The sequence below is a fragment of the Sminthopsis crassicaudata genome, chromosome 2 (assembly GCF_048593235.1).
Source record: "Sminthopsis crassicaudata isolate SCR6 chromosome 2, ASM4859323v1, whole genome shotgun sequence".
In the NCBI taxonomy this organism is placed as follows: domain Eukaryota; kingdom Metazoa; phylum Chordata; class Mammalia; order Dasyuromorphia; family Dasyuridae; genus Sminthopsis; species Sminthopsis crassicaudata.
In genome coordinates this window covers 519,617,093-519,643,271 of record NC_133618.1, presented here as the reverse complement: position 1 = coordinate 519,643,271, position 26,179 = coordinate 519,617,093, and the positions used below count along the sequence as shown (strand labels likewise).

Genomic DNA, 26,179 nt, shown 5'->3' with positions numbered 1-26,179 from the left:
CCCTCATCCCATTTCCCTGAATTATTCTACACTCTGATGCCCAATGGAGTCCTCTGTTGCATTTTGGACATGGGGTTTTAGGTCTTCTTTCACCCTGTCTTCTCACTGTATCTCCATACCTACACTGAGCTCTTAGATGCCCAATTTTTCCACATTGAAAACATCGCCGAGTTTCTCTAGAAGTCCCTTGCCAGGAGGGACCCTGCCTTTCCACATTCATCATTGTCCGGGTGTAAAAAGCATTTGTTCCCACTGTAGCACAGCGTCTTATGATCTCCTCTAAAGGAGCATCTTTGTCTAATCCCCATATAATTCTTTTGCAAATCTCATTGGCATTTTCCTTAGCCAGATGTCTGGTCATTATTTCTGTAGCTGAATTTTCTCCAATAGTTCTTTTGACAGCAGTTTGCAAACGTCCCACAAAATCTGCAAAAGGTTCATTGGGACCTTGCTGTATTTTAGTGAAAGCCTCTCCACGATCTTTCTGTCCAGGAAGGACACCCCAAGCTTTTATTGCAGCCTTAGCAATTTGTTCATATATTGTCATGGTATAATTAATCTGTTCCGAATTCTCTCCATACTGACCTTCACCAGCCAAGTGCTCAAAAGTGAATTGTGTGTTAACTCCTATTTCCAAATTGCATCTGACTTGAATTTTACATAATTCATGAAATTCCGAAAGCCATAATAAATTTTCTCCAGGTTCCAGGCATATCCTTGCTATGGATTTCCAATCATTCGGGGTTAGGACTTCATAAGACAAACCATCTAGTAACATTTTGACATAAGCTGATGTAGTCCCATAAAGGGTACAACCTTTTTTCAAATCCTTAATTTTATTCAAATCTAAAGGTGCATATCTTCTCATTTTATGACCTACAGAATCAATATTTTCAATCACAGGATATGCATGTATAAAATCACTTATATCCTGTCCTTCTCTCTTAGCTTTAACCAATGCTTTTTCTAATCTTGTCATAGGCTTAGGCTGCTTCACAGGCAATTCTGTTTGTGTTTCTGCCTCTTCCTCTCCTCCTTCTTGCTCCACCCATGAAGGGTTAATTGAGGGAGGAGATGGGAGGTGCTCCTGTTGCTCAGAATTGTACTTAACTTCATTGTTATCTGATTCATCCTTTTCACCTAGTTTAGTTGACACTTCCCCATTTTGCTCCTTCATCTCTTCCTTTAGAATAACATTGTTTAAAGCCAATTGGATTACATTGTATATATGAATTGTATCTTTGGAAATTGAGTTTGGCCTGGAATTGTAGTGTTCACCTAATTGCTTTCCTACTAATTCCCATTCATCTGGATCCAATTCTTCTTCCAGAGAAAAAGAAGGACATATAACCTTCACAGTTCTTAAAAGTTCAGTAATCTCCTCTAAAATTATAATCAATCCTTGGCTTTTCATAACCTTGATGATGCTCTCTAAACATTTTCCTTGAACAGAAGGTGTTTGCCCCATTTCACTATAAGAGATTCCTGGTTTAGTCCTTAACAAGTTAAGTTCCTTATTTATCTATTAGCACGCTCACTTAATCTTTAACAAAGTTTCCTTGTTACTCACGGTTCTGGGTTAGAGAGACTGAGATCTGGATGGGAGGCTTTTCCACTGAAATCAGGACCGTGTCTGTCCCTGTTCAGGCGCCAAATTGCGAAGGTCTGGTCTAGCTCCTCTTGTCAGGATAAGCAAAAGTCCTTGCCCCACGTGTGGACGCCAAATGTAACGAGCTGTCGTCTCCAGAAGCTGCTGGATCGCTCTCTGGGAAGAGATCTGCTGTGTCTACTCAAATCTTTCAGACAGATTCTTCTTCCTGTAACGAACCGTTGTCTCCAGGCAGTTGCTGTTAACTCTTGTCCTTAGAAGTGACTTCCCTTCCTGCAGAGAGCCCCGTCAAGCCTGATGCAATGCAGAGTCTTTCTTCTTGAATCCTGGCTCTGAATCTCCTCCAGCTCTTATCCTTCTCCAGGCCGATCTGCCCTCTGCGCCCATTGCTGTCTCTTTTTATCCTCCCAGAGAATGGGCGTGGGATAATGCAAGGGCTTCTGGGAAGAACCACCCCAGCCAATGAGCTTGCCCCCTCTATCAAGTCAACCTGAGTTCTCACCTTGTAATTGTCCAGAAAACCTGAATTCTCACCTTGTCACCATCCAGACAACCTCAGTTCTCACCTAGTAATCCCAACAAAAATGTAGAGGGAGATCCCAAATGAAGATCAGAAATAGATGTGGAGGAAGATTTCCCTCTGGACAAAAACTGTCAATGTTTGGCTAAAATATAGTTAGTTTGGTACAAGATTTCTGTGTTCAGTTCTTCCACACCTTCCAGTAGTTTTTCTAATTGACTTTTTCATTCAAGTGCTTCATTCTACTGGTATATTAAACATATAATGATAACTATATGAAACTAATTTGAATCATGCTTTTATATTTTCCTTTACAAAATTGGAAAGAACCCAAAAGTTTTAGTTTAAAACTAAACACTAAGACTTTTAGAATATTCTATATTGTGTGTGTTCAATTCAATAGTAAAGGAAGGGAAACTCACCAAACTGATGTAAAGAACAAGAATTATGTCCCGATTATATAAAAAAATCAGATTCTAAGACAAATGATTTTTTCCCACTTTCTAAAACTTCATTTTCTCATTAAATGGTTTCTGAATAGTTTTTCTCTTTTCTTCTTTTCAAATGCTTCCAGAAGTTAAAAAAAAAAAAAACTAATTCTTTCCTCTGTTTGATATAATTGAGTTTTCTTAGATTATAGCAAGTTCTAACAAAATATGATATTTGGATAAAGCTTTGTGAATAGAGTTATAATATTGTAAGTTTATATTTCCTTTTTAAAAAGATCAGTTTCTTTTCTTCATGCCCATGGAAGAATATTTTATGGGCATTATTTCCTCTATGTTTACTGATCAGTTGTTTTGGGTCTTAGACAAGATGAGATCCTGGCAGTGAAGTCCAGTGTTGCAGCAGATACCTTTTGTTGAAATGACTTATTTTTCTTTGTTGGGAAATTCTAATAGATGATAAATTCATTAAGAATTTGCTAATAAAAAATTCTCTTTCAGCCATCCACTTGGGACATTTATTATGTTTCTAACCCTTTTTGCCTATATCCCTCATGACTCTCAGACATTCCTTCTTCTTCTAGTCAATTCCTCTGTCATCTTACAGGCTTTTCCAAAGCTACAGTTGATTCCCAGAATGCCTTCCATTCCCCAACACACCATGCCTTTTCCCCTCAATTCCCAAAGCCTTCTTTGGTTAATTAGAAGAGAAGCAAAATGGCTTAGCAGACTTAGAAAAGCAGATTTAGAGTGAAAAAGTCCTAGGTTTCAAGTCCACCTATGAGAATTATAAGCTTTGTTATCATTGGAAAAAACAGTTAGTTTCAGTGCCTCCAGGAAAACTCTCTAAGACCGAGTTAACTGGAACACTGAATGGAGGGATAAAGTTAGAATTTAGTAGAATTTGGTTCAAATCCTTCCCAAGTCTTAGTAACTAGGTAACAATGTCACTTAATGCTCTGAGCATCATTGTCCTTATCTTTCGGTTACTGAACTAAATTGGTTGCCCTTTAAGGTCTCTTGCAGCTTGGAATCTATGATTCTTTTTAAGTTGAAGAAGACTTGTGATATTGGTAGAGGGAGTTTCCACACTGAGAATTTTCCATATCAATGAAATAAATCATAGAATTTGACTGTTCTCTACTCCATTAAAAAGAAGGCCAGCCCCTTGTCCAATTCCCTTTATTTCTAATTCCCTTACCACCTCGTTAAATGAACTTAAATTATTTTGCTTAAATGAAAAAAATTTAATTGATATTTTTGATTAGTTGTTGCACATCCTTAATTTCATTTTCATTATGGGATGTCAGACTAAAAACTGTAAGGGAACTGATTTTATAAATAGTTGCTTTGTGCTCTCTATTGCATATAGTAGATTTATATGTAGGCATTTGGTAAGTAATTTTGAGTCTTAAATATTTAGTGGCATATTAAAATATGAAAGCAAGTAAATAATGCCTGTGAATTTTCATTAAACTATTTTGATAAAAATGTTATGATTGAGCCCACTTCTTTCTTTGGTATACTCTAAATCTATTATGTTGTGAACTATCTTCTCTTTTCTGCTTAGGACAATAACATGGAGAAATAGTCAACCAAGTATGTGATCTATGTTCTAGCTATATCAAGTCCATTAGAAAAGATATGCATAAACTGCCTTCCTTCCTTCCTCCTCCCCCCTACCTTGTAGTTTGCTACAGAAAATAATAGAGGGAATTCATCAAGTTTCACTTCCCTTAGTAAATGGTACTCAGTGTCACTGTTCTGTAGGGGCTATGTAGTCTGCATTTCACCAGATTCTCAGACTATTCCTCCCCACCCCACTTTAGAATTTCTAAGGCAACCCCACCAGTGAATATATGACCATTGATGAGTTCAAGGGAACACTCTCCATTGTTTCTGAGCTTTGTTCCTTCCCTAGGAGATCTGCTTTGATCCCCTAGAAGCTTTTTGGGTAAAGGATGTTGCAAGGAGCTGTTGGGGTCCTAGTTTTCTCTAGCAGACCCCAAATTTCCTGGGGAATTTCCCACCACCAGTGAATTGGAACTGAAAATGGAGGGCTGAAGTCAGAGGAATTGAGTAAAAATCCTGACACTTCTACTTATTCTGTGATATTCTTTATCCCCAAAATAAAAGTCTTGAATTAGATTATCTCTTAAGATTCTTTCCTGTTCGAAGTCCTATTATGCACAAGGACTTGCCTGCCCAGAGATTCTTTATAACTCTAGGACCCAGAGTTGAAAATAACAGGCATTTTACACAAATTTGTTTAAAGACTAGCTGTTTCCAAATTTAAATCTTAATCACTACATTGAACTAAGGCAACTAAAGTCCAATCATCAAGGACAACAAAAGGTTTAAAATAAAAATCCAAACCTGGAAGTTGTTCATCAGCCCATATGAACATTTTTGGTTTAAACATCTAGAAAAATCATAGCCCAGACCACAGGCAGCTGAGCCATTGCAGCTCATCCCAGAGATTATCGTGTCATTCACATTTCCAGTGGCATCCCGGACAACACAGGCTCCTGTGGAAAAGAAAGTGAATAATTAATTAAAAAAATAAACATCCTATCCAATTGGGATCCTCTGAAGAGGCATTCTTTTCTACTTCTGGGATATGAGGCCTGTTCAAATTTTATATCCTCTACGAAATCTTCCTGAAAATTCCTACCCATTACTGACTTTCCCTTCCTCTGAATCCCTAGAATACATCACCATTGACTCCAGAAAGTGTATGCCAGATTACTGCCCTGCTATCCCACTTACCATCTATTAGACTTTCCAGACCCCCCCAATCCTTTCCTTTGCCCCCCTCCACTCTATGTTTAGTATTTCCCCTTTATTATAAATTGTTTGAGGGACTAGATCACTTTTGTATTTCTAATCCTAATACTTGGAGCCATGGCTATTACAAAGGAAGTATGTTCATTCAGTCTGAGATACTGTTCCTTCTCTTCCATGAGAAAAGTGCAAAGAATATGCATTACCCCAGAGGCCGATGGGGAAATGTAGCCTTTAAGGTGATCTGGATGGTGATGGAGCCATAGATAATTATGTGGGATATACTAGAAAACATCCAGATCAGGGAGGATTTTTAAAGTCAGGACACTGAAGAATCAGTTGAAGGAACTGGAGATGTTTAGCCTGGTGAAGTTAGTGGGTGATACAATGCTTTTCTTCAAATATTTAAAGACTGCCATGTAGAAGAGGGATTGGACATACTGGTTTTGACTCCAAAGAGTAGAATTAGAAGAGATGTAAATTTGAGAGAAATAGATTCAATCTTGATGTGAGGAATATTTGGAGTTCCACCAAAGTGGGATGGGCTGTCTGAGGAATCCCCCACACACCCAGATGCCTTCATTTTAAGCTTTGATGATGACTTGTAGGACTTGTTGTAAAAGGATTCTTATTTAAGTATGGTTTGGGTTAAATGACTTATAAGAACCTTCCAACTGAAAGGTACTGGGATATCTATGACATGGTCTTGTCTTTGATAAAGCAGCTCAGTCTTGACCTTTCTCAGTTAAAAAGGGAACTAATTTCTGAAAAATCTAACACTCAAAAAACATTTTTGCTTTAATGTTATTTTTTAAAAAAGAAAAAGTCATAGAAGCTCCTCAATCACCAAAACAATGACTTTTCTGTACAAGGAAGGGAATAGGAATACAGATTTATTTAGTACTTACTATGGCATGCTATTATTATCCCCATTTTACAATTGAGGAAATAAACAGAATAAGTTATTAGTTAGTGGATTGTAACTCAGGAGTTCCTAACTTCAGGTTTAAGGCCGCATGTACTGCATTATTAGCTGTTTGAAGATGTCTGAATATTCAGCATACCTCCTCATCCCTAAAATAGTTATTTAGGAAAGTTTGTAAGCAGACACCAGTAGGGTGGAATTATGGGCTTTTTGACCCAGTGTGTTGAATTTAGCAGGCTCTGAGAACATTTGCAATCATTTGTTAGCCCAAAAGTAGAGATTTTGCACCTGATTAGTAAAAATGGTTAAAAAAGGAGGTTACCAAATGGGGAGTTGGAGGAGCTTTTATCTTACTTTCTTCCATTTTCTCCCCCTTCCTTTATCTGTCATAATGCAGCTTCTCCAGCATCGATGTTTCTCTAGTATCTTAGGGTCTCTTTCTATCCCATTTAATTCCCACTTAAGTGAGGGTAGAATTCAGAGTTCATTCTGCTTATTCTGAATGTAGTTTGTGGTACAAAAGTTTCTTTTTGTGACTTTGGTTGCAAGTCAACTTGTTTCATCATTCTTTTTAATTTTGAAGTCAACCTAAGGAAAATAAACTCTTCTACTATTCTCTTGAAACAAGCAGAGAATGAACAAAATTCAGGATTCTTCTGAGAACTGCTTAGTCAAAGTTCCATGGCACCCTTAGCTTTTGGTGATTTTCTTTTTTTTGGGTCCTCAACAGTCATTCCCCCTAAGTAAGGAATGTTCCTAGGTAAGCAATGGATTTTCTTGGTCACAGTTTCTAAGATATGATTTCTGCCTCCCATTAAGTACTACCATTGAGTGATGGGATAAAGACAACGGGTGCTAGTGCACAAAATTCAATGAGCCATGTGAATAAATGCCTTTCTGTGCTAATAGGGGTTGGGTCAATTTCTGATTCTTAAGCAATTGGAAATAGTGAAATTTCCTCTTTAGAGAAAGCAGTGCTCCAATTCTTTATCTTCCCTACAATTCCATTTTTTTCCCCTTCAACTCCTCATTACTGTATATTTTCCCAGATATCCTCACATAGTCTGTATTTCCACACATCAGGCAGGAGTGGATAATGGCAATGGAAGTAAACTAAATCCCTCTCTGCCTCTCTTAATGACAATGGGATCAATATCTGAAGTGATATATAATAATAAGATAGGTAATTAGAAAAACATGTATATGCATGTATGTAGACACATACCCCTACCCATATCTATTCACATACACATATAGGAAAGTATGGAAATATAGTTCTACAAGTAGGCATATTATGTACATAAATATATATATATATATATATACAATAATATGAAAGCGTACTAATAGTTAGCTATAATTATCTTTCTATCTGCCTGTATTTACTATCTTTCTGTCTATCTGTTTCTCCAACTATGACAATTATAATCAAACCCCTGAAATGCCAGAATTATAATAATTGGGGGGAAGACATTTTATAATCTAAACATTTAGCAGCTTTCAATAATTTGAAAATTTTGAAAGTTTTATCCTCTGCAGCCCAAGCATGACAGAAATGCAGGAGACTCAAATAACCCATTAAGAATAATGTGAGGTTTGGCATATAAACTGGTAAAATAGAAAGAGCACTGGATTTGGAGGCAGGGAGTCTGAATCTGACCTGTGATACTCACTGTGTCACCAGAGAGGGACAGTTTACTTAATCTCTTTAAATCTTATTTTCCTCAATTGGCAATAATGGAGATAATAATAACATTTACTATAATTGGCTATTGTGAAGAGCAATCAAGGTAATGTGTGTAAAACTCTTTTGTAAATCTTAAAGCACTATATGAATTTTTAGCTATTATTGTTGTTTCTTACCTACACAAATAGCAACCCCTATGTAGGCAACTGTGGTGATCAGGATGGCCAGCATTGTTCCTCTGGGAATAGCATCTTGTGGGTCCTTGAAGGGGAAAAAAGGTGGGAGAATTAAAAGAGAATTATATAAAGTGGAGAAGTAAATTATCTAGAGTTTATTCTATCTTTGCAAATCTGCAAAACAATCTGGAAAAGAAAGAAAAATCAACCAACTGACAAAGTAGCAAGCTCTGAGGATGGAAGACATTTTTATTCTCTACTCAGATGCTAAAATAATTTTTCTGACCATGTTAGTCTCTTGTTCAAAAATTTCAAATGGCTCCCTAGAACAAAAGTGGCTACTAGAACAAAATCAAATTCTTCATCCTGCCTTTTAAAGCCTACAATCTAACTCCAGTACTTTTCCTAAGTTATTAAATATACTCCAGGTCCTAGCTAAGTACAGTGACAAGCCTGAAATCAGGAACACATCTTCCTGAGTTTAAATCTAACCTCAGGTACTTACTAGCTTTATGATGCTAGCGAGTCACTTTGTCTGCCTCGGTTTCCTTATCTGTAAATTGAACTGGAGAAGGAAATGACAAACCACTCCACTATCTTTGCCAAGAAAACGCTAAATTGGGTCATGAAGAATTGGTGGGAAATGACCAAAGAACAATTATCTTAGCCAAGGTCCCCTACTTTCGGTACTGTGAACTCAATCTCCATGTCCGTCTTTGATGCATTTATATAGGCTTTCTGGCATGACAGAAATGCTTTTTAGAATCCTGTTTCCTTTACAGTTCATTGTAGATGCCACCTCCCATTCCCTTTCCTCATCCCTCTCATTAGTGTTTTCTTTCTCTTCAAATTATTAAATATTTTCCTTATCTCCTATTTTGTATTCTCTAGAAGAATATAAACTTCTTGATGACAAGGACTGTTTTTTATGAGATGAGAGCCCCATAATGGTTTCCTAGTGTAGGTCACACTTGTCAGAAAGCCACAATTCAGTTTATTATACTATTCTGCCTATGTCTCCATGGTCCTCTTGGTCCTCAAGATAATAAGGGCTACTCCACAATATTCTTTTAGGGGTTCAGTTGCAAGTCTTTGAAAACTATAAGGAGCTATGTAAATAAAATTATTGTTACTATTGTTATTACTAATATTTGTTCTTGAATTAAGATTTGTCTTACAGAATAATTCTGCCAATGCATCCATTCAATTCAATTATTTAGGCGCTGGTTGCCTTGTGTCAGACTCTGTATCAGGCATGAGGTTTATGTTCAGAAGAAGGATCATTGTCGTAGGGCACATTGTTGCCTACATAGGGGTTGTCTCAAGATCAGAGATTTTTAAACAAAAAAAAATCCTAGTTTTTTTTTAATTGATTGCTATATTTCAATAGAATAGTTTCCAATATCCCATTTTATTTTTATGCACTTAAAAGTTATTCTAAGGAACCTATAGTTTTCAGATCAAAGGGATTTATGACAAAAAAAAGTGAAGGACTCCTCTTCTACATTCTGATAGCAGTGTTGAAGAATTCCTGTGAAAAAACCAAAACTCAAATATTCAAATTCAAATCTGGAGCTGCCAGAAGGAATCACTGCTAGAAAGAAAGATGAAGAGGGGAGATAAATATAAGCTTATACTAAGATATAACTTTTTAATATATGCTTTTTTGATACCTTCTGCCTTAATATCACTATGATTTCAAGCCCTGAAAAATTCCCACACCTAACTGAATTCTCCTTTATGACAAATATATTTAAGCAAAACCACCTGACAAATTATCCAATGTATACAATATTCTATCCTAGTTGTCCACCACGTGTGTATGCCATGAATGAATATTTTATTATTTATCTTTCAATTAAAACTAATTCTTTGTGTACTTAAAGTTCAATTATTTTCCCTTTACATTGTGTATATTGTCTCCTTTATTCTGCTTATTTCACTCTGACCCACTTCATTTAACTCTCCATTTTTGCATTCCTTGTATTTGTTATTTTTATTGCATAATAATATTTAATCATATTCATATATTGGCATTTTTATCCATTCCACAATTGATGGACCTCTATTTTGTTTAGAGTTCTTTGCTACCCCAAAAAGTGATACTATGAATATTTTAGTACCTATTGGAGTTTTATTTCTGTTTTTTATTTCTTTGGGATGGAATCACTGGGTCAAAGAGTATAGACAGTTTAAACATTTTTGTTGTATTATTATAAATTGATGTCTAGAATTGTTGGACTCTTTCACAACCTTATATATGGGGTGTCACTATACTTCTCTGCCCACATTTCTATTATTCCCTTTGAGTTCTTAAATACTGGGACATGGCTCTTGGTGCTATGTATTTCTGTAAAATCCTTATATATTTTGGATATTAGGCTTTTTATCAGTGATACTTTAAGTAATTTTTTTCATTCTATGTTCCTTCTAGTACTCTTTCCACTGATTATGTTTGTGCAAGTTTTCAAGTTTATGTATTAAAATTATGTATGTATATCATTATCTCTTCTACCTTTTATTTAGTTAAGAATTCTCCTCTTAATCATAGTTGTGTAAAGTAAATGTTTTCATTGTTTTCTAATGTTTTATGATATTATCTTTCATATTCAGGCTGCATATTAATTTTGAGTTTATTTAGGTATATGGTATAAGCTGTTGGTCTAAACTGAACTTTTGCCAGTTGTTCTAGCAGTTCTTGTCAAGAAGGGTATCATTCTAAGAACAACTTATATCCTTACATTTGCCAAACATTGGGATGCTACTTTTGATTTTTTTTGTTTCTTCCTTATCTAGTGGGTTCTACTGTGTTTTAATAAATATATATTTTGAAATATTTGAAAAATTAGCTATGCTATGGTCCTTTCACTTGTATTTTCTACATTAATTTACGTAGTATTGTCATTTTTAATTGGCATTTGCTTTGCCATAAACAATGAATCTTTCTCTAATTAAGCTTACCATTATCTCTACAGAGAAATAAACTTTTATAATTATATTTATATGTCTTATTTATAATTGTATATATGTTATGTGTGTTGGTAGGATAACTTCCAGATATTTTGTACATTTTATAATTATTCTGAATGGAATTTCTTTTCTTATTGTTTCTTCCTGGTTTTTGTTAGCAGTATATAGAAATGATGAAAATTTTACTGAATTCATTTTGTGTCCTTGTTGAAACAAGTTTTTCAATTATATTCTTTGCTGATTCTCCAGAGTTTTCTAAGTATACTAAAATGATTTCTACAAATAAAAGGAAATTTTTTTCATTTTCTTTGTTGATTAGTGCAAAAGTTTTAAAAACAATATTGAAACAATATTGAAACAAAATTTAACAAATTTCTTTTTTACTTTAAAAATTAATTAATGTAGATTTATCAAAATTTCACTATGCCTTAGTTTACCCACTAAAGGACTAAATGGTTTGTCATTCTAGGAGTTAGAACCAGCATTGAAAATAAACAGTTAAACGCAGATCATTTTAAAATAGCCAGATAACTTTACACAGTCATTTCTATCTGGTATTTTACTCCTACAATCCTAGAGCTCCAAACCAGAGAAGATAACCTACCTCCAAATCCCCAGAGATATTAGCTCCAGCAAGAATGCCCGTAGCTGCTGGGAAAAATATGGCAAAAACAGAGAAGAAACCTTCTCCTTCTGTGAAGTTTGGTCCGAAATTTTCAGCAAAGATAGATGCTGCAACACAGATGACAGATAAATTAATCACTTGGGATTTTTTCATTGATTAGAGAATTTTCATAGTCTTTTGTATCTATAAGCCTAAATTAATATACTTCCTAGAACAAAAATGGGATGAGCTTGATGGATTAAATTTCTTATTGAACATCATATCTGCCATGAGACCATAACTTAGTATACCACTTTGTTCACTTTATGTCCTCAGAAAATAGCCTGTTCCCCTCTATCGCCTTAACAATACCAGATTTCACTGAGGTACAAGCTTCCTTTTTTTGTCCGCAAGGAACAAAAGAAAGATCAGACAATTTAAAACTGAAAGAGTCCCTAAAGATGGGATAATCCAAGTCATTATTTTTCAGATAAGAATGTAGCCCATATAAATATCATGGCTTTCCTAAGTTTAGACAATAGTAATTGGATACAGGATTTGGATACAGGACACCTAAACTGAATCTAGGGCTCTTTCTACCATGTGAAACTCCTTCTTCAGAAGGGATATAACATTTGCATAATTCCTAGGACATAGTAAATGTTTAATATGTGCTCTATCTATGCTTTTATTTCTGGATGTGTGTGTATGTGTATGTGTTTAAATATTGCACCCATGGTTTCATCCTATAAGTATAGGGAACTCCTGAAGAGAAAAAGCATTCTACAAATGAAGATTTGCTTTCCAGTTTTTCCCAACAATGTTTACCAAATAATGAATTCTTATCCTCAAAACTTGTTTATATTTGTCAAATATAAGATTAATACATTTGTTTGCAGCTATAAATAGTATGTTTACTCTTATCCACCTTTTTATTTCTTAGCCAGTATCTGACAGTTTTGATAATTATTGTCTTATAATATAGTTTAAGATCTAATACTGCTAAACCTCCTTCCTTTACATTTTTTCATTAGTTCCTTTGACATTCGTGACTTTTTATTCTTTCGAATGAATTTTGTTATTTTTTTTTAATTCAGCAAAATTATTTTAGCAATTTAATTGACATTGTATATATGAATTAATTAGATAAAATTCTCATTTTTATTATATTGGCCCTGCTCACCCACAAATAATTAATATTTCCCCAATTATTAAAGTATAATTTAAATAATTTAATAAATGAAATAATTAAATTCATATTAAATAAATGGTATCTGACTTATCATTTATAATATCTTATGGTTTTCTGAAGTACTTAAAATTTAAATTACTTGCTCAGTGTCACATGAGAATGTGTCAGAGGCAGGCTCTACCTAGCTAGCCCAATTCTCTGGCCACTAAATTACACTGTTCCTGTTCATTTATACATTTCTATATGCACAGATATAACACACATTTGTAAATGTGCTGAAATCTTACTTTAATGATGTCCTTGAAGTCTATGACTGGAGACTGTCTTATGGCTAAAGATTGAAACTTTAGTGACTAATCTCTCTTTGGGTAGGATCCAAGATCCTTAAGCTTCCTTATATCATATTATCCCCTAGAGTGAAGAAGATTATATGAGTCTGCCATTGTATGGTAGAAAATAACAGTAATATTAGAGTCAGAACCAACTGACCTTAAATCTCAAATAATTTTATTACATTGGATAAATATTTATTCTTTCTGTATCCTGGTTTCCTCATCCATAAAAAAGGTATAATAATACTGAAACTTTATAGAATTTTTGAGGAGAAAATTATTTGAACGTCTCCAAGAACAATACAAGTGATCTTATTATAAGCACTAACATATATATGTTAGTGCTTATAATAAGATCACTTATATTGTGATATGTGATCCTGAGCAAATTATTTAACTTTTCCATGCCTCAGTTTTCTTATCTGTCAAATGGGGATAATAATAGAATCTACCTCCCTATTGTTGTGAGGATCAAATTTAAAAGTTTTTGTAAAATGCTTTGTAAACCTTAAAATGATATGTTGTCACGGTGATTTCAACCTACTTATTACATGTGACTTTCATTCGTGTTTATTCCCAGTTCCCAAAATAAGGATGATGGGGGCTCTTAAAAGGGACATTCAAAATCAGAAAGTCTTAGGAGCACTCACCTTGGTAATTAAAAAACCCCCTAGATTTCTTTTCATGGTTGGAGGGAATGACAGTTCCAATGAAGAAATTTGCAATTGCAATGAGAAGGATCACAAGAAGTATAACTTGAGCCTGGAAAAAAGAAATTCAATTAGACCATTGCATTTAAGCATGTCTTTTGAACGATAAGGGAGATAGATCTTATTTAACATATCTATTTTGGAATGTAACTGGATTTGTTTTTATTCTCCTTTGTACAAAGAATATGCTATAGAACTACCAAGTAATGAATCAACTTTTAAAATATATACACACCTACTCATTCATTCATTCAACAAACATAAAAAAATGTGTGCAGAGCATTATGATGCAAGGTTCAAATCGGACAAAGTCCCTTTCCCTCATGAAGCTTACAATATAGGAGAGTGTGAAGGAATAAACACAGAAAACCCCAATAGGCAAAACTGAGTGGTAAATGCATTGTAGAAGTAATAATATGGTAGATGCATTGTAGAGGTAATAAAATGTCCCATGAAGATTGAAGGGAAAAGTTATTATCTTTAAGGACTTTTCAAGGGAGACTTCATGAAGGGTGTGACATTTGAATTGGGCTACAAAGAATATTAGGAATATAATAGGTAAAGAAGGTGAAGGATAGTTTTCCACATATATGGAAACATGTGAGTAGAAGCAGAGGTGAGAGAGTATATCACAAATGTAAGGGATAGAGAGTAGAGTAATTTTCCTGGAATTTATAGAGATGAATTAATATGAGACTAGAAAGATAGGATAGTCAGTTTACAGAAAACCTTGAATAAAAGGAAAACAAGTTTATATTTGACTTTGGAGACAATTGGGAAGTGCTGAAGATTTTTTTTTAGCAGAAGAATGGTGTGACCAGAATTATGTGATCAAAATTCCACACTTAAAGTACTATCTCTTTTTAACAATGAAATGGTTCAGGCCAGATCCAATGGACTGATTATGGAGAGAGCCATCTGCATCCAATGAGATGACTGTAGGGCTGAGGGTAGATTACAACATGGTATTTTCACTTTTTTTGTTATTGTTTGCTTGCTTTTTGTTTTCTTTCTCAGTTTTTTCCCTTTTTGATGCATGCATGATAATTGTAAAAATATGTATAGAAGAATTGCACATGTTTAACATATATTAGATTACTTGTTGCCTAAGAGAAAGGAGGGGGGAAAGGAGAGAGAAAAAAATTTGGAATACAAGGTTTTGCAAGTGTGAATATTAAAAATTATCTATGAATATGTTTGGAAAATAAAAATCTTTTTAAAAATAAATCAATTTAAAAGTAATATCCATAACTGTTATTATTATCATTAGTAGTAGTCAGAAATGCAGTGATTACAAAGAGCCACCACCATGACATCATCATGGCAAAACAATTTCATATATATTTTTGACAGGATAATTAAATTAGTAGATGAAGGGAATGGTATGGATATAATTTACCTAGAATTTAGCTAAGCTTTTGATAAAGGACCTCATACTATTCTCATGACTAGAGAAGATAGTCTCTAGAGAGATAGGAGTTAGATGACAATATAATCTTATATATACAGAAATTCTTGTATTGCCAGATTCATTGAGAGGTTTTTAATTATTCAATGTCAACTTGGCAAAAGGTTACCAGTGAAGTATCCAGAGATCTGTGCTGTTTAAATTTTTAACAAAGACTTGAACAAAGGCATAGATGGTAGATTTATCACATTTATAGATGTCACAAAGTATGAAGGGATAATCAACACACTAGAAGTTATAGTTATAATTCAAAAGGATCTTGACAGGTTAAAGCATTGGACTTAATTTTTAAAAGATAGAATTTCTTAGGGAAAATTTAAAATTTTGTAGCCAGGTACAAGAAGATCAACTATACTAAAATAGGAGGACGGAAGGCATGATTAAACCATAACTATTCTGAAATAATTTGGGGGCTTTAGTGGATTACAAACTCAATGTGAGTCAGTTGCATGATTATGGTAATTAAAAAGACTAACTAGATTTTGAGCTACTTAAAGAAGGGCACAGCTTCCAGAAATAGGAAGGCAATAATCCCATTTTACAATGCACTTTTTAGACCTCATCTAGGGAATTGTGTTCTTGGTACCAGGGTTTACGAAAGAGAGTATCTTGAGGAAAGTAATAAAGATGGTGTGTCCTTGGGTCCATGACATTGGAGGACCAACTGAAGGAACTGAACATTTTACCTAGAGAAAAGAAAATTCAAAAGGAAAGTAAGAGCCATCTTATCTTCAATATATGATGCACTGTTACATGGAAGAGAGATTAGACATGTTCTATTTGACTCAAGGGGACAGAATCAGGAGCAGTAGGTGAAGATCTCAAAGAAGCAAATTTAGGTTGGATATTAGGAAAAACTTCCCAACCATGAAAACTGTCTCTTGCCTGGAGAGTTCTCCGTTCTGGGGAAGTCTTCAAGCAGAGGTTAGGTAATCACTTGGCTGAGACTTTATAGAATAAATTCCCAGTTGGCCACTGAGGTCCCTTCTTACTTTCAAATTCTATAATTTAGGGTTGAGAATTTTCTAAAACTATAATTTCAGTTGTCAACATGTATTCATGGAGGGAGGTTCCATACTGGAAGCTTGATATTATATTATCATTCAGTGTGGAGGTGGAGGAATTCTGAAATGTTCCTGCTCAGTCCCGAACCTGTGGCATCCTCAGGTTACACTTCTGAAAGGTATATTACTTCTCTGCCATGGCTATCACCCACGCTGTGTGAGGGAGGGAGGTAATTATCTGCTGTCATCCTCACATCCTCTCATCTCCCTTGACAATTCTTACTGGCTGTACCAATTATAGCTCATTTATTCAACAAACATGTATTGAACATTGACTGTGTGCAAGGCACTGTTTTAGGGGAACTTGGAGGTCATAAAGAAGAATATGATCCTGTCTCAACGCTCACAGAACTAATAGCTCAGTAGGGCAGAGAGGGAGGAGGAATGGGAAGAATGGTGAGAGGCCCAAGTGACTAGACTGGTCCCAGGTTCTGGGGTGCTGGAGGATGGGAAGGAGGAGCTGGGACTTTTGTGGGAGGTGCTAGAAGTGCCCCCAGGAAACAAAGAAGGCATATAGCACATAGATGTCATGTTCTGACTCTGCCTGAGCCCAACACTTTGGAGGGTCTTATGTTCCATCCAGCCTTAAATTGCCCTTGTTGCCATGACAAGTAATAACTGCGCAATTCTCTTTGAACATATGGTTCTCTTTGCTTCTCTCCTGGCTTGCTGTAATTTGTTCAGAAGTGGACTGGCAGCTATTGATACATCATTTTGAAAAATTTACCTTGGCTTCCCATTCCATTCCAGCCACTGAAATGCCTAGAAGAATCACCACCGTAATGGAGCCTATTATTCTGATGTCGTTGGTTTTATCCACCATCATTGAGTTGCTCTCCTAAAAAAGAATAATAGGTATTATTGTGAACACAGTTTCTTGCTGATAGGTGTTATTAATACAATTAAAGGGAAGCAGAGATACTATGCATCTTTTTCTGCAGACTATGTGAAATTAAAGAAAATGATGGATTAATCAATTTTAGGGAATTAAAAAAAAACACTTATGGGTCTTGTTTCCTGTGATTATAGGTTCTCAGGACATAAGGTTAAGAGCCGGAATTTTTTGAGTCCATTCTCTTTATTTTTTTGGGGGGGGGTGAAGCTGTCATAACACCAGATAAGGAAATCCACCACAAAAGGGGCATCCTGCTCATTTTGAAAAGAATGCCATATTGTTGGAGGAGTTTTTGAATACTAGAGTAGGAGAAAATGGCTAAATAAAAATATAGAGAGTAGAAAATAAATATCTTTTAAAAAATTTTCTAAGTAACATGCCTGAAAATGTATATTTTAAAGATGCTATCTGTTGTGATATATATGTAAGATATACATATACATTTCACCTGAATATTCATTTTATTCTCAAAGAAAGCTGTTTTTGTACAATTGAGTTAGAGTCACTTTACCTCCCTGATCCTCAGTTTCCTCATTTGTAAAATGAGGAAGTGGAGTAGATGGTCTCTGACATCCCTTTCACCTCTACAGCTTTGATTACTTGGTCCAATAAATCCAATAATCTATGCTTTTATCTTGCCTTGATCAAGTAAGACTAATCTTTTGGTGGGATTTAAATAGAACATTTAAATAAGAAAAACCAATCTTTGATGGGGAAAGTCTCTACTCAGGGAGAAAATGTGAGGTAGAGAGAGGAACATTGTTCTCCAACCTTTACACTAGGGCAAGGGCCTAGGGATCTTATGGTCCTATAACTATTTCAACTCAATTTCATTCAACAAGTATTTATTATATGTCCATCTACTATAGTAGGCACTATGCTATGTACTGGAGATGTGAGGACCAAAATAAAATAACCTGTGCCCTCAAGGACCCTATGTTCAATAGAAGATTAGGACATCAACTAATATGTTCCCTTGACTCAAAAGAAACTTATTCTTTCACTATGTCAGACTGATGAGAATCTAATCTGGAGAACTTCAAACTTCTGAAACAGAGTGCTTTTAATTTAGGGAGGGGTTTCCCCATTTCCCTTAGTTTTCAGTAAGCCTTGCCATTCACTAAAAAAGGAAACAAAGTTGAGAGTCTGTCATCTATTTGCATATGAGAAATAAAATGTAAAGTAAATTTTTTGGCATATGGCTGTAGGATAACAAAGTTATTTTCCAAATTTTCTTACAATTTCTAGAGGTAATCATTTACTGCAAATTATTAATCTTTGCTCTATTTGATATACCTTATTGTTTGGAAATTCTCATGGTATAGTTTAAGCCAATTTTGCCTTGTTTTTGTATAGGTAGAATTTGTTCTAATTTTAATTCAACAAACAATTATTAAATGCTTACTCAGAACAAAGCATATGTCTATTATCTACTACCCTGGAGAAACTAAAAAACCTAATTCTCCACCCCAAGGAAAAGAACACCCCTAATTGTAATTTACCGCAAGAAGGTCAACCACGGTCTCAGCAAATCCAACTACATACATGGCGACAGCCACTGCATTGGCAAAAGCAAAGATCAATCCTATGGAGCCACCAAATTCTGGCCCTAAGCTTCTTGAAATGAGATAGTAGGCCCCACCTATAATAGAAAGAGAACATTATTTATACAAGTGGATTTCTCTATGAATCTATTTGGTGGGGCAGCTAGGTAGCGAAGTGGATAAGAGCACCAGCCCTGAATTCAGGAGAACCCGAGTTCAAAAGTGGTCTCAGACACTTAACACTTCCTGTCTGTGTGATCCTGAGCAAGTCATTTAACCCCAGCCTCAGGGGGAAAAAAAAAAAAAAAGAATCTATTTGGTGACTAATTGTATTGAACTTGGAAATCTAAATATTCCAATAAAAATGTAGTAACTTCCTAATAATCACAGGAGCCTAAAGGCAATGTAGTGCAATGGATACCTAGGAAGCTCAGAGTTTGAGTACTGCTTTGAAAATATGCTGTTTTTAACCCTGGTGGAATCATTTAATACCCAAGTCTTATAGGCAATTCTTAGAGTTTATAAATTGTAAAATTATCTTGGAGGTCTACATCATAGGTCTATTCTCTATCCCTAGATGGGAATTAGAATAAGGACCAGGTCTGTCTCTGATTTTTGTAAAGAGTCTAGCATAGATGTTGTTGATTAGTCAATTAGTCATGTTTGACTCTTTGTGACCCCACTTGAGATTTTCTTGGCAAAGTTTGGACACCACTACAGTGGTTTGCTATTTCCTTCTCTAGCTCATTTTACAGATGAGGGAACTGAGGCAAGAAGGGTTAAGTGGTATGTCCACAGTCACACAGCTAGGAAGTGTTTGTGGCTAGAGTTAAAATTCAGAAAAATTCATCTTCCTAATTTTAGGCATTATTATGATTACCATTTTATAGTTGAGAAAACCAAAGCAAACAGAGATTAAGTGATCTGCCCAGAGGCACACATTAAGTGTTGAAGTGAGATTTGAACTCAGGTCCTCTTAACTCCAGGACTGGCACTCTATCCACTGTGCCATTTAGCAATCCTTAACAGAGGCTACTACAGTATCTTTCTTTAAACTCAACCAATATGTGAAAATCTTATTCACATAAAAGTGAATTACAAAATCATAGTCATTCTATGAAATAATTCTTTAACTTACAAAATAATTTACTATAGAATTCCTTCATGTAGGAGCTTTCCAAAATACAATTTAACCAATAAAATTTTTATCATCTCAGAAACATCTGTTATATAAAGCAAATTGTTCCAGCAAAATGCTTTGTACCCTCAGTCATTATTTAACACTGGTCTTGAATTTCTTTAATCCAGAAAAATATTTAGCTAGCACACATGTTTGTGTGTGAATTTTGATGGTAAGGAAGGCAGCAAACTTAGAAATAGAGAGTTTTCTATTACTGGAAGTAAATAAGCAAGAGTTAACTTTTTAGGGGGAAGGGACTACTTGTTGAGGATTTTGTACAAAAGATTCATGCCTCATCTGGGAGTTAAATTAGACATCTTCTCAGTTCTAAGGTCATTTTCAATTTTGAGATTGTATGATTCTATGATTTTATTAATAGCCATCCCCTGAGGCATAAAAAGCAATTAATGGCTATTAATGTCCTTACAGGCATAGGACTAGTAATTCCACACAGTAATGATGCCTCTTTGTACATAAGGAGCTCAGGAAAGGGCTGATTAAGTGACCATGAAGTACCAATCAATGAAAATTCCATTAACAAAAAGCTTGAATATTACAAGCTATAATAAAGATCACACTTGGAAGAGCAGCAAAGAATAATGGCTCGATTGTTGGATTTAAAGACAAGGGGACCTGAGTTCAGTTTCCACATCAGACACTAGTTGTGTGATTCTGGGAAAGAAATCAGCTCATCCACCCCAGAATGGGATCTAGAGCTGGAAGGAACTTCAGAGATCATTTAATATAAACCCTTCATTCTACAGATGAGGAAACTAAGGTTCAGGGAGTTTAAGTGGCTTCCTCAAAACAGAAAGGTAGGGTGTTTAAGGTAGAATTTAAGTCCAGGTCTTCTAGATCCCTTTATTTCACATACTATACTCTCTTATAAGTTTCTTATAAACTTCATTTGCTCATCTGCAAAATGGGGTTGATGAGGACAAAAACCTGAGGTTCAAAGGGAAGATGGTTCAATGCCTCCTTCTCCTCCAAAGTACCAAAGCCCGGGTTCGTTTAGCAAATGAATTCGATACTCAATGCTGTGTTAAAACAAAGTCTTTATTGATAGTAAAGGGATAGGCAGGCATTTGGCTTCAAGAAAGGCTAAAAACTGCCTGGAAAGGGGATGCCAGTGGTGGGTACAAGGCAAGGATAAACCAAGTGCAAAGAATAGAACTTTAGAAATTCATTTTATACATAATCGGGGTCATAAAACAAAGTTTTATAAGAGATATAGAGAGGTTATCCAAGAGGTTCTGGAGAGATTTGTAAATAAGACAGGAATTTCTCTTAAGGATATAAAATTCTATTAATCATTTGTGTCTCAGGTTATCTCCTTTAACCTCTCTTAAGACAGGAATTTCCTATTAATTATTTGTATCTTGGGCTATCTCCTTTTAACCTCTTCAGGGTGAATAATAGTACTTTCTGCACAGGATTTTTGTGTAGATCAAATTAAATATGTGTACATATTTATATGCATATCTTTGTTGTTTCAGTCATGTTCAACTCTTCATGGTCCCATTTTCTTAGCAGAAATACTGGTGTGTTCTGTCATTTCCTTTTTTAGGTCATTTTATAGAGGAGGAAATAAGGCAAACAGGGTTAACTGATTTGCCCAGAGTCACACAGCTAGTAAGTGTCTGAGGCTGGATTTGAACTTAGGAAGATGAGTCTTCCTGGCTTCAAACCCAGCCCTCTACCATTCTACTACATAACTGTCCCCATATATGAATATATGCTTACATATTTATGTACATTTGATCATTTTTATATTTTATAAATCTTAAAATATTATATAAATGCTAATTATTATTAAATATGGGGGAGGGAAAGTTACAGAATGCATTAAATAAAGACCTTTGAAAGGCCCCTCCTTCAAAATATCTCCTTTATTGATCTGAAATTCCCATTATTGGGAGATTTTTTTTTTTTAGGTTAAGGAATCAAAAGTACAAGTTAATGAATGCCAAGTAATTAGAATAACTAACTCTAACTCTCAAAAGAAAAATAAGAATGCACCACCTTCCCTTCTTTGAAGAGGCAGATGACTATAGACATAGAACACTGCATATCTGTTGGATCTGATTGATATGCTGGTTAACTTTGGAATGCTTTTTTCCTCTTTATTGTCTTTTGTTATGAGCAAGAAGCAATGTCAAAACAAAAGGAATCAATGTTTTAAAAGTCTCAGTTAAAAGGTAAATGTGCTATCAAGGAGCATTTATTAAGACTTTACAGTGTGACAGGTATTAAGCTACAGGGTTACTCATTAAACCATTGTCTCACATTAACACCTTAATATTAATTGCTGTACCTAAATAGCTATTTAGTCACCTTGGCACTGAGGAATCACAATAAAAATAAGTATAATTTACATAGCTTTTTAAGGTTTGTAAAGTTTTTACAAATATTATCTCATTTTATTCTAACAGCAACTTGGATAGGTAAGTATTATTGTTATCTCTATTTTTTTTTTTCAGAAGAGGAAACTAAGGCAGACAGGCTTTTTTTGGACAGTTTTTTTTTAATTAACTTTCCTAGAGTCACACAACTTGTAATAGTCTGATATCAGATTTAAACACAAATACCCCTAACTACAATTCCAGAATTGTAGACAGTATGCTACCTAGCTATTTCAAATGCATAAAAGGTAAGCATAATGAGAAGTCAGGTGGCACACCTACTATTTGCCAAGCACTGTATTAAGTATTTGGAAGGGAAAAGCAAAAATTAGTGATTTTAGCTCTAGTCAAGCTAGAGGACAAATTAAGGGTATTAGATGAGAAAGGAGGTCATGGGAAGGAAGATGAAAGGACATTTTGACTAACTTTTCTTACTTTGTAATTATAACTGGGATCAACTTTGTTTCCCATGCCTCTTTGCCATTGATATCATGTAATGATGGGCGAATACTGGAGGCAATAGGTAGAAATTTGGGGAAAGGTTCTCAGGATAGAAAATATAGGGAAGATCCCCAAAGATGCTGAATAAAGACAATCATGGATGCTTGTCTCAGGCTCTGGGGGAATCTCTTGCTTTTCTTCATTGCCCAACTACAGACCTTTTGACTATGGAAGGTAACCTTGTGGCCATTTTTAAACTCAAGGTCAAGCAAGCCTGAATTTGACTCCCTTTTGATACTATTATCTCTCTGAGTCTCAGCTTTTTTATCTATAAAATGGTAATAATAATACCTGCAGTACCAATTGTGTGCAGCTGTTGAAAGAGTTTTACGAGATAATCCATAGAATGGCCTAATGCATCCAATACATATAAATACTAGTTATTTTTTATTATTAAGACACGTTGGTCTTAATGGCCATCTTGATCCATTTTTCCAATCTGGTTATTCACAGGAAATTGATCAGAAATCAATTCTAGAGAATAGTTAGTCTTGGATGAGGAGAAAATTGACTGAGAATTTAAATTTTTAAGGTTTTAAAGTCTTAGTAATTTGCCATAGAGATACTAACATTACTTTCAAGTTTCAAAAAAAAAAAAAAGTTTTAGATATTTCCACATTACCAAAATATATATCCCATGATATAAATGAATTGGCTTACCTCCTCTCACTACTCCATTTGTGCAAATAGCAGACATAGAGATACCTGTTAATGTCGTCACCACAACGCTAAGACCAATGATGATGACTCCAAGACCTGAAAAATCCCCAGAGAAGACATTTGGCTCCAATACTTACTGATTTAATCAGCCCTTGAAAAAGGAAAATGTCCATAGTGCCCTGTTGTGTGAAGAACCTGAAATGTGCTGAATGCTCTCACCACACTGGGGCCTTGTAGTACCTGAAATGCACTAAACTTTAAAAAGTGAACTGAGTTTCAAGATTTGAGCTCCAAGAAGACACTTGCATATTAACCTGAAAAATAAAATATTAATAGGTGGATATCAAGACTCAAGGAGACGTCACCTGAAATGCACTGAAGAAATCAGTTTATTAGAAAGTTTATTTAAAAAACCAACAGTATAATTGGCTTGATCTTTACACACATTACCTCATGGTTCTTTTTGTGACTGATTGTCCCAACAAGATGACTGGCGAAATCTTCCTCAAGGACACTGGGCCACTTTCTTGTTCTCATATCCCCCAAAATAGTAAAAGAAAAGTTTTTGCCTACCCACGGTGAGTGCTGAGGGCATTAGAAACCTTAGAGATTTTACCTCCACGTACAAACCCGTTAGTTGCTATTGCAGAAGTTGACAACCCAGTAATAGAGGTTACCATGGTGGAAAGAAGAATTATGAGGACGCCAAGACCTGTCAGCAATGAAAGATAGAAGATGTTATATTTAACTTGTATTCCTATAACCTTTGATTTAAGCTTTCATGCCCAAACCAGAACCTGAGGACTGTATTGGGGGTTCTTTATGTGCTGAAGAAACAGATGGGACTGACAAGAAACCACTCATTCTGATGGACAGTTTCTAAAAGGGAACACAATTTGTGGTACAACCCTGAAAAGAAAATTTGACTAAAGCAAATGTCCTGGGAAAGAAAATCCAGACTTGATGTTTGGCCTTCTTGCCTAAATAAAATCCTGAATAAGAAGGTTGTGGGGCCGATGAAGGTTGTGACCATTCCCACTTGCTCTGGGTCCATCTTGGCTGAAAAAAAAAATGACCAACTGGGATTACCTTTGAAAACATCCAGAAAGGTCAGTGGCGATCTATTTGAACTTATGTTACCTTTATTTTGCAAGTGGGCATGTATGCTACAGTTTTGATTACCTCCTCTGACATATCCATTTGTGGCAATTGCAGAGGTAGATAAGCCAGTGATACCAGTCACTGTCACAGCTAGCCCGATGATAATCACACCAAGACCTCAGTTGAAAAAGGAAAAATAAAGGTGGTTAAATGGTGAAGAAATCCATAAATCATATGTATAAGTTTCAACAGGTCTTTAGTGCTCATGGGAGAACTGATTTTAGGACTCAGGTTTAAAAACCTGGATGGGGAAATAAATGTTCTCACAATGTTTTTCTCCTCTTTAGTTTCCTATTTGTAGTACTGATGGATTTGCCCCCTCTTTAGTTTCCTATCACTAGTAGTGATGGGAATGTGGACCAAAAAATACAATGCTGTGATGTGAGGATGCCAGTGAAAAGTCAGCAACTCTGCCTTGTCAAAATGAGAATGTGATTCTTGTCATTGACAAAGTACTAGAAAGGGATGGACTGATTAATTTTGTGTGCTACAACTAGATTGATTTGTTTGCGTATCAGATGCACACACATTCCAGATTCAATGTGATAAATATTTACTAAGTATCTATTATGTGCAAGACTATATTCATTTTTCCACGAAATTAAAGAAATGTTTTTAATATTACAGATAATTCTTCTTATAAGAATATGTTGATAATATTATAATACTCTGTACCAGCCTGTTTTCTTAGAATTCTTCCTTTTAATAGAATTATTTCTGCATGAAAAGTGATAAAAAAAATAAAAATGTCCATCTACTAGAGGACACCTAGGCAGAGTGTTTTGCAGAGAGGAGAGGGGCTTTGATCAACTCAACTGAAACAGAATGGCTAAATGGTAAAGCCACTTCATCTGGTTCCCAGCATCTTCCAGACCAAACCAATTTGTAACATGATGTACTACATCAAGGAAAGGCACAATAGAGAGGGTTGCCAGACCTTATTGTTGAGAAATTATTTGACTGATTGGCAACGAAGAGAAAAGGCAGGATTTCTGGCCATGGCCTTGCAGAAGCATATAAAGATAGAAGCAAGATGAACTTTCAAAGTCAGAGGTTGACTATTCTACTTTTGTCAATTCTAGCTTCTGTCAGACTTTGGGGGGAAGCAAAATAGGGTGTTATTGTCTCACATCAAAAGTAAACTTGTTTACTGCCCTGTCATGCTCTGAGCTAAGGCCTCTAGGCAGTAAAGGGGACAAGCAATAGGCAGAATTTCTAACTGAAAGATTCTATCATTTTTCTTAGGAATCAAAAGATTTGCCCTTGGCTACTTTCATGTGATTTTTCCACAGAGATGCTGTTTCTAATATTAACATTGACTAGTTTCATTTCTACTTCTCCTTCTAGGT

The 26,179-nt window shown here is 35.2% G+C and overlaps 1 protein-coding gene across 6 annotated transcripts in view; it reads right to left on the bottom strand.

Annotated features, from left to right (window-relative positions):
• Positions 1 to 26,179, bottom strand: part of SLC12A1 (solute carrier family 12 member 1) — a 124,192-nt gene that overhangs the window by 79,623 nt on the left and 18,390 nt on the right. For 3 of the 6 annotated variants that reach the window (XM_074294424.1, XM_074294429.1, XM_074294428.1), the window contains exons 5-11: positions 24,286 to 24,381; positions 18,885 to 19,024; positions 17,215 to 17,325; positions 13,896 to 14,007; positions 11,722 to 11,849; positions 8,148 to 8,232; positions 4,952 to 5,103 (exon numbers count right to left, since the gene is read on the bottom strand). In XM_074294424.1, coding sequence (XP_074150525.1) covers positions 4,952 to 5,103; positions 8,148 to 8,232; positions 11,722 to 11,849; positions 13,896 to 14,007; positions 17,215 to 17,325; positions 18,885 to 19,024; positions 24,286 to 24,381 — 824 coding nt within the window. Of the gene's footprint in view, positions 1 to 4,951; positions 5,104 to 8,147; positions 8,233 to 11,721; positions 11,850 to 13,895; positions 14,008 to 17,214; positions 17,326 to 18,884; positions 19,025 to 23,669; positions 23,766 to 24,285; positions 24,382 to 26,179 lie in introns of all 6 variants that reach the window. The other 3 variants (XM_074294430.1, XM_074294426.1, XM_074294427.1) reach the window with 1 other exon arrangement.